The following is a 16918-nucleotide window of genomic DNA, read 5'->3' on the forward strand; positions in this document are numbered from 1 at the left end:
ACTATTCACAATAGCAAAGACTTGGAACCAACCCAAATATCCATCAACGATAGACTGGATTAAGAAAATATGGCACATATACACCATGCAATACTATGCAGCCATAAAAAAGGATGAGTTCATGTCCTTTGTAGCGACATGGATGCAGCTGGAAACCATCATTCTGAGCAAACTATCGCAAAGACAGAAAACCAAACACCACATGCGCTCACTCATAGGTGGGAATTGAACAATGAGAAGACTTGGACACAGGAAGGGGAACATCACACACTGGGGCCTGTCTGGGGTGGGGGAATAGGGGAGGGGTAGCATTAGGAGAAATACCTAATGTAAATGATGAGTTAATGGGTGCAGCAAACCAACACGACACATGTATACCTATGTAACAAACCTGCACGTTGTGCACATGAACCCTAGAACTTAAACTATAATAAAATAAATAAGTAAATAAATAAATAAATAAAAATAAAATAAAAACTATGCTCCTGATCTTTCTCACTAAACCCGCTTTTTTCAAAGTTTTTCTATTTTAGTATATAGCAACTGCATTCTATTTCCTCAGGACAAAAACTGGAGTCATTCTTGATTCCTCTCTCTCATATTCAATACACAAATCTTCCTGGCTTGACATATATAATATATTCAGAATCTGTCCATTTCTTATCAATTCCCCTGCCACTATCTTGATCTAAGCCATCAACATTGTTAGCCTGCATTATTTAAATATCATCATAACTGGTTTCCCTGCTTTCATCCTTGCTCCTCTACGATCTCTTTCCAAAACAAGTGTTGTGATAGTTCTTAAAATTAATGTACAATCATGTTAACTCTTTCCATTTGCTCCCCAATTCACTCAGGAGTAAAAAGCCCCTACTATGATGACCTATATGACACTAGATAATCCTTCCCCCATTACCAATCTAATCTCATCTCCTGCTTAGTTTCACCTCACTCATTCTGTTTAACACAATGGCCTCATTTATGTTTCTCAAACATGTCAGGTACGCTCACACCTCAGGGTTTTTGTATGACTTAGTCTCTTACTGCAGTGAGGTCATTGCTCTATCTTATCAGAGAGATCTTCCCTTAGTAACCTATTTCAAAATACAACAATTTCCAGAAATTCCTATCATCAAGTCTTGCTTTACTTTTCATCATGAGATTTATCATGTTCTAACATAATACAGACTTATTTATTTTGTTTATTGTATGACTCCTTGACTAAATATAAGCTCCATGAAGGCAGTGAAAGTTTGTCTGTTTTGTTCAGGCTGTATCTCCGGCACCTAAAACAGTACCTGGTATATCATACATACTCAATAGATAGATTGTGAATGAATAAATAAATGAGTACATAATTTGCCTACATAAAAATTTCAAACATCTACATAATGAAATGCACTGTAAACATGCTATAAGACAAACAACTGACTGGGAGAAAATATTTGCAACAAATATAACAGACAGTGGATGCATCTTCACTATTTATAATGTACTTTTACAAATCAGTAGGAAATACATAACCAAGTCCTCTCCTAAAAAAGTGAGGCAAAGAGTATAAATAGACAATTTACAAAAGAATTAAAAACATCTGAAACCCCACTTGTAATCAGGAAAATTCAAATATAAACAATAATGATACACTACTTTTCACCCATTAGATTGGTAAAAATTTTAAGTTGGTAACACCCAATATCTGTAGAATGAGGAGAAAATCTCTTATACTAATCATGAAAGTATAAAGGTGTAGAGTTAATTAATTGGAAAATTTGGCAGTAAATACAGATATTGAAAAGGCACATATATACTGGGTTCTAGCAACTGCTCAAATTTATTGTATCGTAATATTTACCAAAAATTCTTAAGATATGTATGTAAGAATATGGATAAGAATCTTCAGTGCAAAATATTTTTGTAATCACGAACCTAGAAATAATTTTAGTATTCAAAATAAGTTAAATTATTTATAGTGAACCCCCAGAAAAATACTGTATAATTATGAAAAATAATTAGGCATACATTTATAGGCAGATAAAGAAAGTTTGTCAAGATTTACTAAGTGATGACAGCTAGGTACAGAGCAGATGTAAAGTATAATTTTGTGTGTATAAATTAATATATGAGAAAACATCTACATTTGGAAGGTCCAGCGTTATTTCATGTATCAATAATTTGGAAAAAATACTTACAATTTTAATTGTAATATGCTTTCCATCATAATAAGATGCATTCCAACATCAGATATTTTTTGGATGTAAAAAATGAGTATTAAAATTGATGAAATATTGTATATGCATGCATATAAATGCATTTAGAAAACTTTTCTTAAAGAATGCATGAGAAACTACTAAAAGTGGTTACCCTGGAGAAGAAGAACTGGGGAGTTGGGGTTTGTGAACATGTAAAAAGCAGACTTTTTAAATCAAGTTCATATGTTACATTATTATAAATGTTTTAAAAAGCCAAAAATTTAAATGCACTTATCCTTTGATCCAACAATTTCACTTTTATGAAACTATACATTATAAATAGCTACATATATGTCCACAGATATAATGTACAACGACAAAGAAAATTGTCTAAGATATATTGAAAAAAGAAATAAAAAGGGGTAAGTGATAAAGCAAGGTATAGAATAACATGCACACCATGATTCTACATATATCCAACGTGTAGAAAAAACCCCAAACTCTATATGCATATATATAAATGTATAGAACAAGGAATTCAAATTTATATATTAACTATTGACAGTGGGCCTCTATGAGGAAAGGAATGGTAAAAAGAGGATGGGGCATGAAGAAGATTTTCACTCTTACTCTCAATATGTCTATATTATTTTTAGTAAAATCATATATTCATATGTCACTGGTAAAATACAACAGAGAAAATTAAAGTTCACTTCAAGAAACTTTACATTGTTAAACTGAAATGAACATGTAGAAACTTCTCTTGATTATTTCTTTATAAGACACTGATCAATTAGATGATCAAAATAAAGTATTTTTATATAATATTAAAAGAAAAATTATCTTACATATAATTCAGTAAATTCTTATATCAGTGGGAACTTTCACTATTTCCATGAAAACTGAGTACCAAAATTCCTTTTCTAATACTCTTTAGGTCTGTGGTCTGACTATATGATTAAGGAGTTACTACCTTTTGACATGGAACTAAACAATTGTCAAATAAATTCCTGTTGAGTCCAGTGACTCTGAAACAAATTCTAAATTTGATTACTTGAGAAACACTACCAAAGTTTTCACATTGAAGAGAGAAGCAGAGGGAATTGTAAAACTGTATTCAAAGGACTATCTCAGACATGCAGTTAAGAATACTACTACATTATCATTAACTGTCACTTTGTTTATAAGTCTTTTCAAATTAGTTAATAATATTGGGACAAAGGCCAACAACTCCATCACTAAAAAGGGATGGACTAACAAGATCAGACAAAACTAGGCATTGAGATTATTGAAGTATACCCAGAAATTAATATAAAAGAAAAACAAAGAAACCAGAAAGTTCTTCCTTTGGACTGGCCACAAACCCTAAAACATATCTTCTTATCAACTAAGAGAAAAGAAAAGGAATAAATCTCTTATTCAGAATATAATATGGCATTCTATAGTTTGTTTAATGAAAACTTAGGAATGAGTATAGTATTAAAAAATTTCATATCTGCTCAAGTATATGCCTAAAGTATATGCCAAAGATTACCTTTGGACCAGGAAGACCTGGAAGACCAATGCTTGAAATACCAGGATCACCTTTGTCTCCTTTCTGTCCAGGTAATCCTGGGGAGCCAGGCTGTCCAGGAGCTCCAGGAGGTCCAGGAGGCCCTTCCACACCCTGAGGCCCTGTTGAAAATAGATAATATATAATATTTTATAAAATATGCTTTACTTGTGGCTTATCTAAGATGCATATGACCAAGCAAAAAGATTTTTAAAAAGCTCCGCAAACTCTGAGTTAGATAATAATGAGACTCACAAACAGAATTATGTGAAAGCCTATTTTTAAAGGAAGTTTAAATAAAAAGGGGTATAGCTGGAGAGAAGATGTTTGTGAATTCTAACTTTTAAGGTTTCTACAATTTTGTCCCTTAATTCCCATTTTAAATCTTTGTGTTACAATAGAGCTCTACCCACTGATTACCTCAGATATTGTTTCAGTCTGATCCTATCAACACCAGTCTCTTTTCTGACAAAAAAAGAGATATTGAACCACCTTTCATTAATGGGACTAAATATTTGGAAGATTTTCATCACTCACCTGGAAAACCCATATCGCCGATGGTTCCTTTAAGTCCAGGAGGTCCTATAAGACCTGGCTGTCCAGGGAGACCAGGGTTACCTTTGGGACCTAGAAAAGTCAAATTGGTAAAATTAAGACAATGCAGCAATTTTGGGGTTGTCTGGTTTCACGGAATGGGTAGTCATTAAAATATAAACATGGGATTAGATGGATTAAATTTTAATATATGATTAAGGTCCACAGATAGAACCCAACATAAAACATCTCCTTGGGAACATATTACAATATAACCATGGTAATAGAGGTCTCCTAATATAACTTAAAAAAAAATTAAAAAGTTACCAGCACACCTTGTTTCTTTCCCTAAAACAATTCCAATCACTTGAAGTGCTATTTGTTGTATGTGTACAACTACCCTTAATGTATTTTCACAGATAAATCGAATATAATAAGTCTGTTTTTAAAAGATTCAGAAATGGGCTTCTCATGTAAAGCCTGATTATATGAGATCAGGAAGAGAAAAGGTGGTAACCTGTTATGATATAGTTTAGTACATTAGGCCAGGGAGAGATTAGAGATGGTGGACAGATACTGGGTAGTGACCCTGAACAGGCATGGCTGCTCTGTTTGTTCATTTTTCCTAGCACATAAGTGCTTGAGCTCTGTGATGTCATCTAGGTTTTTTCCTAGGACCACAGTATTGCCTTAAACCTTCTTTATTTTATTTTTTTCCTTTACAATGACTTCCAACTTGGTAAAGAGAATGCAGAAGATGTGAGGGAGAGATAGGAAGGGAGTTTCTCTTTCCAACTATACCAAGGCCATGTGGTGTGGAGTCTAGAGCAAATAACTGAACTTAAGGGACTTTGTAAGAATGGGGACCAGCTGCTCTTTATTTCCTTAGGAAACAAACTAAAAGAAAGTGGCTGAAGAAGAAATAAGAAAGAGTTTTATTAGGAATAATGCTGTAACTGACTACCAAGAGAATTTGTGAAATTTTCATGCCTAGAAATTGGAAAAAATAGAATCAATAGCCATCTGTTTTACATGGTTTAATGACTGACTTGTCCAAAGGCAAAAAGAAAAAAAGCAGGACAAGATGAATTCTTCAGGCCTTCATGAGATAATTGTCTCATTTATATATTCTGCAATGTATGTAACAAAACACAACACCTTATTTGGATCACACTTCTGATTCTGTGTATACCCTGCTGCAACAAAAAGAAGAAACTGAATAATCAAGGCAAAATATCCTATAAATCTTGACTGCTGAAACTAGAGCCAAAGGGCAATATTTTTGCCAAAAGTGAGCTCCATATTTCAGTAGCTACCCAAGCTTATTACCATGAGCAAATCCACAGCGTCTTCAAACATGACAAACACATAATTATTTATCCAGAATTCAGTGTCAGCTAAGCAATTGCTACAAATGGCCTATCACACTTACCTGGTGGTCCTGGTAATCCAGGTTGTCCACTCAGTCCAGGTTGCCCTGGGTCTCCAGGCAAGCCCTGATAACCTTTTGGCCCTGAAACTCCAGGTATACCTTCCAAGAATGAGTAGAAGAGGCAAGTTAGGATGATATTATTCATCCATGAAATAACTTTGGCCAAGCAAGCTGCTCAAGTGTTAAACTATAAGTAAATTAGAGGAACTGGTGATATTATGATATAGTATGGGCTATTAGCACTGGACTCACACTAAAATCCTTCACTTTTTAGTTACCTACCATCAAGAAATTCAGAGCACTCAGTAGTGAAATAACTTTCCTATTTTGGGCCTCATTTTCTTTTCTTTTCTTTTCTTTCTTTTTTTTTTTTTTATTATACTTTAAGTTCTAGGGTACATGTGCACAACGCGCAGGTTTGTTACATATGTATACATGTGACATTTTGGTGTGCTGCACCCATTAACTCATCATTTACATTAGGTATATCTCCTAATGCTATCCCTCCCCCCTCCCCCCACCCAACAACAGGTTGGGCCTCATTTTCTTACAATGGAAATGAAGAAATAAGGAATAAGGACAGATAATCTCTAGTTATCTCTTAGATTCCGACTATATTTAATAAGCCTATAGTAGAGGTCAAGTATAGTTTACTGCCCCTATTATACAGGAAGCATAATTGAAACAGAAAAGAAGCCTTGCAAGGGGTAAGCTAAGAAAGTCATTTCATTTTAACAACCATAAAAAATTAGGTGACCCTGCCTCTTTCTTGACTACATACAACACTGCATTAATATTTTTAATTCTTTTTTGAGGAAAAATCCCAACAAATCCTGCTCATAGGGAAACTGATAACATCTGCGTACACTCACATACACATACACATGAACTGACAATATTGATGGATAGAACATAAAAAGAGCCACAAACTTTACTATAAGCTGCAGATACACAGATATAGCTAGTTTTAACATTCCATATTGCTTGAAAGGCTATTCTATATAGATTGGGTGCTAAGTGCTTTATATAATGATTTATGCTTATCCATATTTTACGACTTCTATAAAAAGGAAAAGGTTTTTTTTAAAACAAAAATTGAAAGCCCCACATTATATTTTACACTGTATTTGTTTCTAATAAAACAACTATATGGACACAATTGTTCCCTAGATCTACTTTCACTGACTTCCCCCAGGGCTGAGCTTGGCTGTTCATAGTCCAATACTTGTTTATTCTGCCAACATAGAATAACAGTGAACTGTATTTGAAAGCCAAGTATGATACGGATATCAAAATACTGTGGCACAACAATGTACCATTCATCCTCATCTGGTTTTAAGAAGAAAAAAATGAAAGGACTAGCAAATTTCCTAAACACTGAAATTTGTTTTTCAAGTGATTGTGGCTATATATCCTTTTCCTGTATTACTTTTTAGAAAGCTAGTAGTTAGTTGCCTAAGTCTATTTTAAAACCTCACTAGTGGTTAGGTAAAGCTCGTGATAGGGAAACTACAAAGAAAATACTCAAACAAAAGTTGATTGGTGAAACAGTATCAATGAAGTGAAAATTAATATTTATTACCAAAATTTGATGCATTTAAGTGCCTTTGTTGGTGAATTCTGTATTATAAGTCACTTTCCATGCTATTTAAAAATTAAACTTCAGATACACCAGGAAAAATATTCATAAATAAATTCATTCACTCACCTGGTAAGCCAGGTTCCCCCTTCTCTCCTTTTGAGCCCAGAAGATTTGGATCCATTGGTCCAGGAGGGCCTGGAAGGCCAGGCTCTCCTTTACTACCTTTTTCTCCTGCAGGGCCAGGAAGTCCTGGCTGACCCTGCAAGCCATCATCACCTAAAATCAATGTGTGTGAAAACACAATATATCCATTTTATCCATCCAAGATTAATGCATATAAAGATTATTCATATGTTTCACAGTTGAGTAGGCCACTGGCCACTCAAAACATTTATGCACCTTGGATGTACTCTATGAATTACTTGAGTGCATACACATTTTTACACTCAGATAACAATCCCTCCTTCTGGAACTCCTTGACAACGATAGAGGCTGAATATAAAAAATTAATGCTTAATCTGGCTGGGCACGGTGGCTCATGCCTGTAATCCCAGCATTTTGGGAGGCCAAGGAGGGCGGATCACAAGGTCAGGAGATCGAGACCATCTTTGCTAACATGGTGAAAACCCGTCTCTATCAAAAATACAAAAAAAAAAAAAAAAAAAAATTAGCCGGGCGTGGTAGCAGGCACCTGTAGTCCCAGCTACTGGGGAGGCTGAGGCAGGAGAATAGTGTGAACCCGGGAAGTGGAATTTGGAGTGAGCTGAGATCACACCATTGCACTCTAGCCTGGGCGACAGAGCAAGACTCCATCTCAACAACAACAACAACAAAAATTAATGTTTAATCCTTATATTTTGTTATTTTGAGCTAAGCATTTACCATGTATCATGGTATCCAAACTAAGCATGCAACCAAATTGAAAACAAGACCTATTTAAATGCCATGTTACATAGAAACACAAGTAAGCATTGATCATTTTAAAACAGTCAACAAAAATATTCTGTACTGACATATAGCTATGTTTAATTTTCCCTCTCACATACATCTGGCAGCAAACCCTGATTATTACCTTTAAGACCAGGTACACCACTCCTGCCAGGAATTCCCAAAGGTCCTGGTGGGCCTGGAGGTCCCATCATACCCATTTCACCTTTGGTACCTTTGAAGAATATCAATAAGTAATGTTTGCCTTTCTTTGACTGAGGGAACATAAAAAGTAAGTTTTAAGATGTCAACTAGAAAACTGTTGAGGGTTGGAGATAAGGCACTGTTAAGTTTTAGACTTTTTGACCTTCGTGCCTACTACTGCTGATACTCATGAATAAGGAGACTCACTCTGGTAGCTAATCTCTAAAGATGGCTCCCCCGTGAACCATATGTCCCAGTATATGCAATCTAGTATAAACCCCTCACTTGGAACTAGGGTTGATTCTGTACCTCACACTTTTCTAAATGACATTGTGTGACTCCCAAGCCTAGATTAAAAGAAGTCTTGCAGGCCAGTCACGGTGGCTCATGCCTATAATCCTAGCACTTTGGGAGGTTGAGTTCGGAGGATTGCTCGAGGCCAGGAGTTTGAGGGCAGCCTGGGCAACATAATGAGACTCCATTACTACAAAGAAAAAAAAAAAAATAGTTGGGTGTGGTGGTATGTGCCTGTAGTCCCAGCTACTTCGGACTACTTCCTACTGAGGCAAGAAGATGGCTTGAGCCCAGGGGTTTGAGGCTGCAGTGAGCTGTGATCATGTCCCACTGCACTCCAGTCTGGGTGACAGAGTGAGACCCTGTCTCAAAAAAAAAAAAAAGAAAGAAGGAAGGAAGGAAGGAGAGAAAGAAAGAGAGGAAAGAAAGAAGAAAAGAGAAAAAGGAAAGAAAGAAAGAAAGAAAAAGAAAGAAAGAAAGGAAAAAGAAAGAAAGAAAGGAAAGAGAAAGAAAGAAAGAGAGAAAGAAAGAAAGAAAAAGAAAAAGAAAGAAAGAAAAGAAGTGAAGGGAGAGAGAGAAAGAAAGAAAGAGAAAGAAAGAAAGAAAGAAAAAAGAAAGAAAGGAAAGAAAGAAAGAGAAGGAAAGAAGGAAGGAAGAAAGAAAGAGAAAGAAAGGAAAGAAAGAAAGAGAAAAAGAAAGAATGGGAGAAAGAGAGAGAGCGAAAGAAAAGAAATCTTGCCGCTTCTACCTGTAGTTTCTGAAACACTCACTTTCTCTTGTGAAATTCTCTCTGTTGGAAGCCAGCTGCCATGGAAGGGGAGCAACCAGCCTTATACTACCATAATGTGAGGAGCCTAAGCCATGTGAAGAGGTACCATGGATGATGAGATGACATGTGAGCTAATGAACACCCAGATGTCAGAGAAGTGCCATCTTAGAAGTAGACCTTTCAGCCCCAAACTCTCCAGCTGGGGCCATGTGGGTTAGAGATAAATGACCCAATCAAGTCATCCCTTAATTCTAGAGCTGCAAAATCTTCAGCAAAATTAAAAGGTTGGTTAAAACCATTAACTTTTGGGGTTGTTTGTTATACAGTAATCTATAACTGGAACTCTCACAGAGGAAAATGTGCAGTGAAAATAGCAAAGTGAGCTTCCTGCAGTCATAGATATTTAATACTCTTCCTTAAGGGATCACATCAATCTAGAAAAGTGTAACATGGGAATTATCTGCCAGAGTCGTATTAGTTTTAATTTCCTTAATCCAAATCAGAGAAAACTTTAAACAAATTACCTGGAAATCCAGAGGCACCTGCTTTTCCTGGAAGCCCTGGTGATCCTGGAGGTCCTATAGAACCAGGTGCTCCAGGGATCCCTGGACTGCCTCTTTCACCTGGGGGTCCTGGAACATCAAGTCCAGGAGGTCCTGGATCCCCCTTCTCTCCTGGTATTCCATGTAAACCTAGTTAATACAATATCAATATTAATCAGTACTGAAGTAGTTTTAAAAGATGTATTTGGTTACATTTCTAGTAAACAAGTGATAGAACCCTGTGTATAACAGACCTAAGAGTGAGTTAGAGATACTTTTGACATCATGCACACAAAATAACTGAACAATCAAGCTTTAGGATTTTCAAGCAGATTGCTCTAAGACAGTGCTTCTCAAATTATTTCTGGCGAAAGGCCAATCTTTTCTTAATTCCTAGTTAATCACGGACTAATATTTTTATAAAATACAATAAAAATTACTAAAACTGAAATAAAAAGCCAAAGATGCAAAATAAAAGCCTACCTTTTTAGTTATTATATTCAACAGATACAATTACACTATCAAATTGCTATAAAAATTTCTAAATGCTTGTTCTCAATGTTTATATTAATCCTATTGCAGACTGATAACAGTTATTCGACGACACTGGTCTATTGACCACACTTAAATTTGCATTGCTCTAATGTATTATAAATTATTAGTACACATTTCTATGAGCGCCCAAAATTATTGATTACTGAATAAGTCACTTAAATTGAACTTTTAAATCATATTTTACCTTTGTTTTCCACATCGTTTTAAAAATACATTAATAATACATTACTATTAGTATTTTTTGTCATCTTTTGTTTCTCCAACCAAGACTTTACAGAAAAAAAAATGACACAGCAAAAAATATTTAACCTTAGTAAGTTTCTGTAAGGTTGATTCTCCCCAAAAAGCAAGGTGGTTAAAAAAGAATGTGTTTATGGGAAAAGAATTAAGTTCACACTCCAAAGCCTACCAGCTGTGCAACTTACATGAGTCACTTAACATTGATCCTCATCTGCTAAATGGGGATTATGCCATAACCAGTTGGAAACTAGGGGTTGAGCCAGATGATCACTCCAAGTGTCCTTTCAACAATAAGACCTAAATTTATTGTTGAAGACTCACTGGTGATTATTTTTGTAGAGAGTAAGATGCTAGGGTTTTAAGATCTGTTTTATGTCATATTTCAGCATGGCCCTAAACTGACAAAATCCACTTTGAAGATTAGAGAATTACACTCAGTTGGCAAAGTAGCGATGGTTCCAATGCTGCCATTTTATAGCAAAAGACTATAAAAATGAGAGATTTGATATATTTGTGAAAGATGATATGATGCCTAACAGTGAACACGATTATAGCTTTATATGGATCATTATCTATTGTTATATTATAGCTCACAAAGATTTTTAATAGCTGGGTTTTCAATATAAATAATTTATCTTTTGAAACATGTTCCAAGAGAGCAGTTCTATAAAATAAGGAAAATAAACCAAAGACTTAAATCTGGACAAATGTTTGTTTTCCATGTTTAAAGCTTTACTTTAAGATATGGCTTTTGAGGAAGAACTACAGTACCTGGTAGACCTGATGTTCAAGAGGCAGGGAATTACAGTTCAGCAGCAAGTTGAGCCCCCAAGCAGAAGTAAGTTGCAAAAAGATTCGTTAGGTTAGGGGAAAAACAACTAAGCATTTAAAGATTAGAACATAAAACTCTACAAACAGAAGTTATTAGACATTGATTCACTGTTATCTTATATTAGAAATGAGTGAAAAAACTTATTTGAGGCATTTGCTTAGATGTTCATATAGCATATTCTATAAATGAAATGCATTTGCCAATAATGCCAATAAAATATTTACATTCACAAAAGTATTACCTTTTGGTAAAGGTCAGCTTTTCAATTGTTTATCTCTGACTTAATGATTTAAATAATCATTTTGGAATTTAAGCTCCTAAAGTTTAGTTCAAATTTAAAAATTAATTTAATTTTATACTACAACAAGTTGGGTATAGATAAATCAATAATTACTAGCCTATGATTATGGAAAAACAGCTTGCATGCACTAGGCAAGGATTTCTTTCTTCATTGTTATCATTAGTAGTAGTAATAGCAGACATTATACTATACTTCCTTCCGTAGCATGGATTTTTCCATGAATACTGTCAGGAATACACATCCTGGTAAGATGCAGGATGAAGAAGTCAATATAAATCCCAAAGTTCTGCTAAATTTCCCCACAATAACAAGAATTATATGGATATGTCTACAGATGTGATATAGGGATATATTGATGTTCTAAATTTATTGGCAGCCAAATGGAACCAGTTTATTAAAAAAGGAAAATTTCAAAAACACGTATTATGCGTGAGAACTTTCCATACATACACATACACACTCCCTCCCCCTACCCAAGGGTTTTGTAGCCTCTTAAACTGTTAGAAAACTATTTTCTCCTTCATCTATGAAAATGACATGAATAATTCATAAACAATTCCTAGGGTTTTGCTGTTGTTGTTTTGATTCACATTAGTGGTGATGAATTTTTTTTTTCCTCCTTAGCTGATTTAGCCATACGCTTTGTCCTGAGACTGGACAGGCACTATAACACGTTTGATTCTGGTTATGATATGATCTGTGAACATGAAATAGAGTATATTTAACCGATCTCTAAAAAAATTCAGTAAGACAGTAATTGTGTAGGTAATGGCCAAAGAAAATAACAAGAATCAACAACCTCCATTTCTGCCTGGGTTAGTAGGTCATGAGATGAAAAATATTTTGTTTCTAGTCCTTTGGCAATTTTTCTTTTATTTCTCTGCTATGGAATGCAAAATTGATATTCAAGGGGACCTTAACTTATAAACGTGTTAAATTGTATAGCCTGGTTTGGAAAAGAGAAAGGCAAATAGTAAAAGCTTAATTAAATAATAGAAAACTGGAGTCCAAAGGAAAGCCTGAAAAGCATAATGCAAACATTCTACAATAGAGAGATAAAAGTATATAATATTTTGCATTTTTCCTATTGCAAATTGAAATACAAGTATATTAAATAAGCTTATTACAAAAACATTGATAGTTAGAATTTCAGCTATGAAACATAAGTAGGTTTGTCAAGATATAAGTAATAATCTTTCTGATTACCTTATTATTGAGATTTATGGACATAAATCAGGATTTTTTTAAATGAACTAAGATAATATTCTACTTTGGTGATATAAGTAAAATTTACTTAAAAAGTGAGTATATGTGCCTTGTATAAATATGAAATGTGGTCCATCTCATAGTAAAATGAAAAGTACTGTGATTTGAGAACATTTCTATATTAAGAGTGAATTCAATAAATTTTCATGCTAGTTCCTGTTAATTTCATTTATTTGTTGAACCATATTAATATCTTTAATTCTATGGCTATACATATATTCACAAATAGATGAAGTTAAATTCAGCATTATTACTTTTCTTCCTGCCCATCCTATTTATACTTTATAAATCAATATATCTATATCTATATTATATTTATATCTATATTCATATTTATATCTATATTTATCTATATATTATATTTATATCTGGTTATAAGTCCTTTGTCAGATATATGATATAACAGAAGGATAGAGAGAGAACATTAGATTAATAAAACATTACAGAGTATCTGGTAAATCTGAAAAAGTGTGACACGTGTTAACATATTTGTATTTTGTTTAGATTCATATTAATGGTGTTCCTCTTTTTATTCTTACTCAGCTGTGACTTAAGAATTCAAAATGCTTCTAAAGGCTCATGCACTTTTTGGAACTGAAACAAATGACAAAACACCGTATTAGAAGTGATAAGTTCATTTTATCCACCTCTGTGAAACAGCAGGGGCTGGGCGCAGTGGCTCACACTTGTAATCCCAGCACTTTGGGAGGCCGAGATGGGCAAATCACCCGAGATCAGGTGTTCGAGACCAGCCTGGTCAACATGGTGAAATCCTGTCTCTACTAAAAATACAAAAATTAGTCGGGCGTGGTGGTGCATGCATGTAATCCTGGCTACTCGGGAGGCTGAGTCAGGAGAATTGTTTGAGCCCGGGAGGTGGAGGTTGTAGTGAGCTGAGATCGCACCATTGCACTCCAGCCTGGGCAACAAGAGTGAAACTCTGTCTCAAAAGAAAACAAACAAACAAACAAACAAACAAACAAAAAACAGCAGGTCAAACCTTTAGTAGCCAAACCTAAAAATAAGTGCTTTTTCCTGAAGATCCCTCTGCTATGCTAGTTGGACAGAATGTTTTTTCCATAACTGATAAAGCAGCTATTTTGTAACAGCCTGGTTCAAAGCAACACTCTAAGTTTTGTTAGTTTTAAATCAGTAGTGACATGTCAGGGAACATAAAAGGGTATAATGTGCCATGTAATCAACTGTAAAATAGTACATAAATGAAAGTAACATTTATAGGCTTTTTATATTGTTAACCCGAGTTTCTAAATTTTTAGAATAATGACAAAATATCTACTGTCATTTAAGGTCAGGAAATATATAGCCATTGCTTCAAATAAGTGTATGCACATCTGAACTCTGTATTTAAGGCTTCAGATGTATTCATGTGAATTAAGGAACAATTAAATATTTCATATTTGTTTTAATTTCATAAATTATTATGGTGCTTTGCAATAACATAATGATGGCCCCAAGGTGGCCTTTACTGTACCTACCTAGATTAAGATAATGAGAATTCACATCACCAGACAGCTCAGAATCCAGAAACTCAATATGCTTTCACACAAACTTAGAGGAACCATATGATTTCCTATCTATAGAGGCAAACCCATTAGGTTACGTGTTGACAAAGGACCTTTTTGAGTATCCAATATAAAATATTAAAAGTAAAGATTTGGAGTGCTGATGAATTGCAAGATGATTGCTATTTTGGGGGCAAAAAGGGAAAAAATCTCAAGTTACTTATTGAAAAAAAATAAAATGAGAACGCCTAAAACATATTTTTACAGAAAGTTTTGCAGAACTCTAATTCTAGTTCTCATGTGCTAAGAAATGTTAAGAGGTTCCACAAGGGTCTATTAATGCTGCACAGCTACTCAGATCTGAAATGATCAGCACAAGAAGTTTCTAGGCCTCTGCTTCCAAGACTATGTCTAGCTCAACAATTACATATCAATAATAACACACTGCAATTGCATTATTGGAAATCATCAATTTTAGATGAACTCAGAGGGCAAACATCAGGGATTAAAGTAGCTTTTATGCTGTGTCCTGTACTTTTCCACTTTTATAAAATCATACACATAGATACATTGCTTCTCAAGCGCTGTTTCTGGAAGACCGTTTTGTAGGTTTCACTTTATTGGTGAGCTAACCAATGTATATATTATGAGTGCTACAAAATGCACATTTACTCTAATCTTACCAGGTTGACCTATTGGCCCAGGAATCCCTGGTGGTCCTGGTGGTCCCTGAACACCTATTCCTGGCAGCCCAGGAGGTCCCATTGGTCCAGGTTGTCCATTTGGTCCAACATCACCTTTAAGAAACAAATACAGTTTAAATATTAAAAGCAACACCTGAGTCACTAGTCCTTGGGAACCATATCATATTAAGCAAGAATCTTGAAAAATTGGGCATTCATTCAGCAAGAAAAGTACACATAAGTATCCAGAGCAGAGGACAGGGAATTCATTAATAGTTACAACCTTATATTTTAACATACGCTGATCACTACTTCAATACTTAAATCAACTTCACAAAAAAGTACAAAAGATTACAAACCACATATTCCTTCTACTTGTAACTCATTGTGGACAGTTATATATTCATAAGTTTAAAATATATTTTCAAGTTACCTATATTTTAAGATAGATAACCTTCAACATTTTCCTTTTTACTAACTCAGGGCCATGGCTTATAAACATGTTCAAGCTTCTCCCATCATTAGTAAAACATCTCTTTGACATTAGAAACTTCACTGTCCATCTCTCCATCTTCTGACTGTCCCTCTGTCACTCTCACTTTAAACAATTTTTACATGTACTAAAATTCCGCCTTTTTAGTGTACACTTTGATGAGTTTTCACAAAGGTATATAGTCATATAACCACCACTAAAATCAAGACATAGAACATTTTCGTAAACCCAAAAAAGCCCCTGTGTGCTGTGGTCAGCTCATCCCCACATCCCAATTACCTGGCAACCACTGATCTATTTTATGTCTCACAGATTTTTCTTTCCCAGAATGTCATACAAATGCAATCAAATAGTATGTAGCCTTTTGAATATGTCTTCTTTCAATTAATACAATGCATTTGAGATTCATCCATGTTATTATGTGTATCAGTAGTTGCTTTTTGCTGCTGGGTATTAGTCTATCAGATGAATATGCACATTTTGTTAATCTTTTTGCCATTTGAGGTACATTTGGGGTGTTTACAATTATTGGTGATTATGCACTAAGCTGCTGTTAACACTGTTCTACAGGTTTCTATGTGAAGCTTCACATTTTTTATGGGAGTAAAATTGTTGTGTCATGTGCAAAGACAATGTTTAACTATATAAGAAATTGTCGAACTGTTTTTCAAAGTGGCTGCACCATTTTGCATATTGACTAGCAATGTATGAGAGTTCGAGTTACTTTGCATCCTTAGCAGCAGTTTTTGTCAGTTATCCTTTTTGAAAAAAGGCCAATTCTAATATTTATGAAGTGGTATCTCAATGTGGTTTTAACTTGCATTTCCCAGATGATAAATTATACTCAGCATCTTTACATGTGCTTATTTGCCATTCAGGTGTCTTCTTTGGTGAGGTATCTACTCAAATTGTTTGCTCATTTTTCCAACTATATTTTAAAATTCGGCTGTTTGTTTCCTTATTGAGAGTTCATTATATAATATGGTTATAAGTCCTTTTT

General features: G+C 34.6%; 1 protein-coding gene across 3 annotated transcripts in view; it reads right to left on the reverse strand.

Annotated features, from left to right (window-relative positions):
• LOC105490456 (collagen type IV alpha 5 chain) overlaps positions 1-16918 on the reverse strand; it is a 271513-nt gene that overhangs the window by 73965 nt on the left and 180630 nt on the right. For all 3 annotated transcript variants that reach the window (XR_011618460.1, XM_011756104.3, XM_024795626.2), the window contains 7 exons: positions 15426-15539; positions 10008-10175; positions 8362-8451; positions 7416-7565; positions 5708-5806; positions 4279-4368; positions 3724-3863 (listed from right to left, as the gene is read on the reverse strand). Coding sequence is in view for 2 of the 3 variants with exons in the window: in XM_011756104.3 (XP_011754406.2) it covers positions 3724-3863; positions 4279-4368; positions 5708-5806; positions 7416-7565; positions 8362-8451; positions 10008-10175; positions 15426-15539 (851 nt within the window). In the remaining variant the exon portion in view is untranslated. The remainder of the gene's footprint in view (positions 1-3723; positions 3864-4278; positions 4369-5707; positions 5807-7415; positions 7566-8361; positions 8452-10007; positions 10176-15425; positions 15540-16918) is intronic.

Source organism: Macaca nemestrina, chromosome X, assembly GCF_043159975.1.
Source record: "Macaca nemestrina isolate mMacNem1 chromosome X, mMacNem.hap1, whole genome shotgun sequence".
Lineage (NCBI taxonomy): Eukaryota > Metazoa > Chordata > Mammalia > Primates > Cercopithecidae > Macaca > Macaca nemestrina.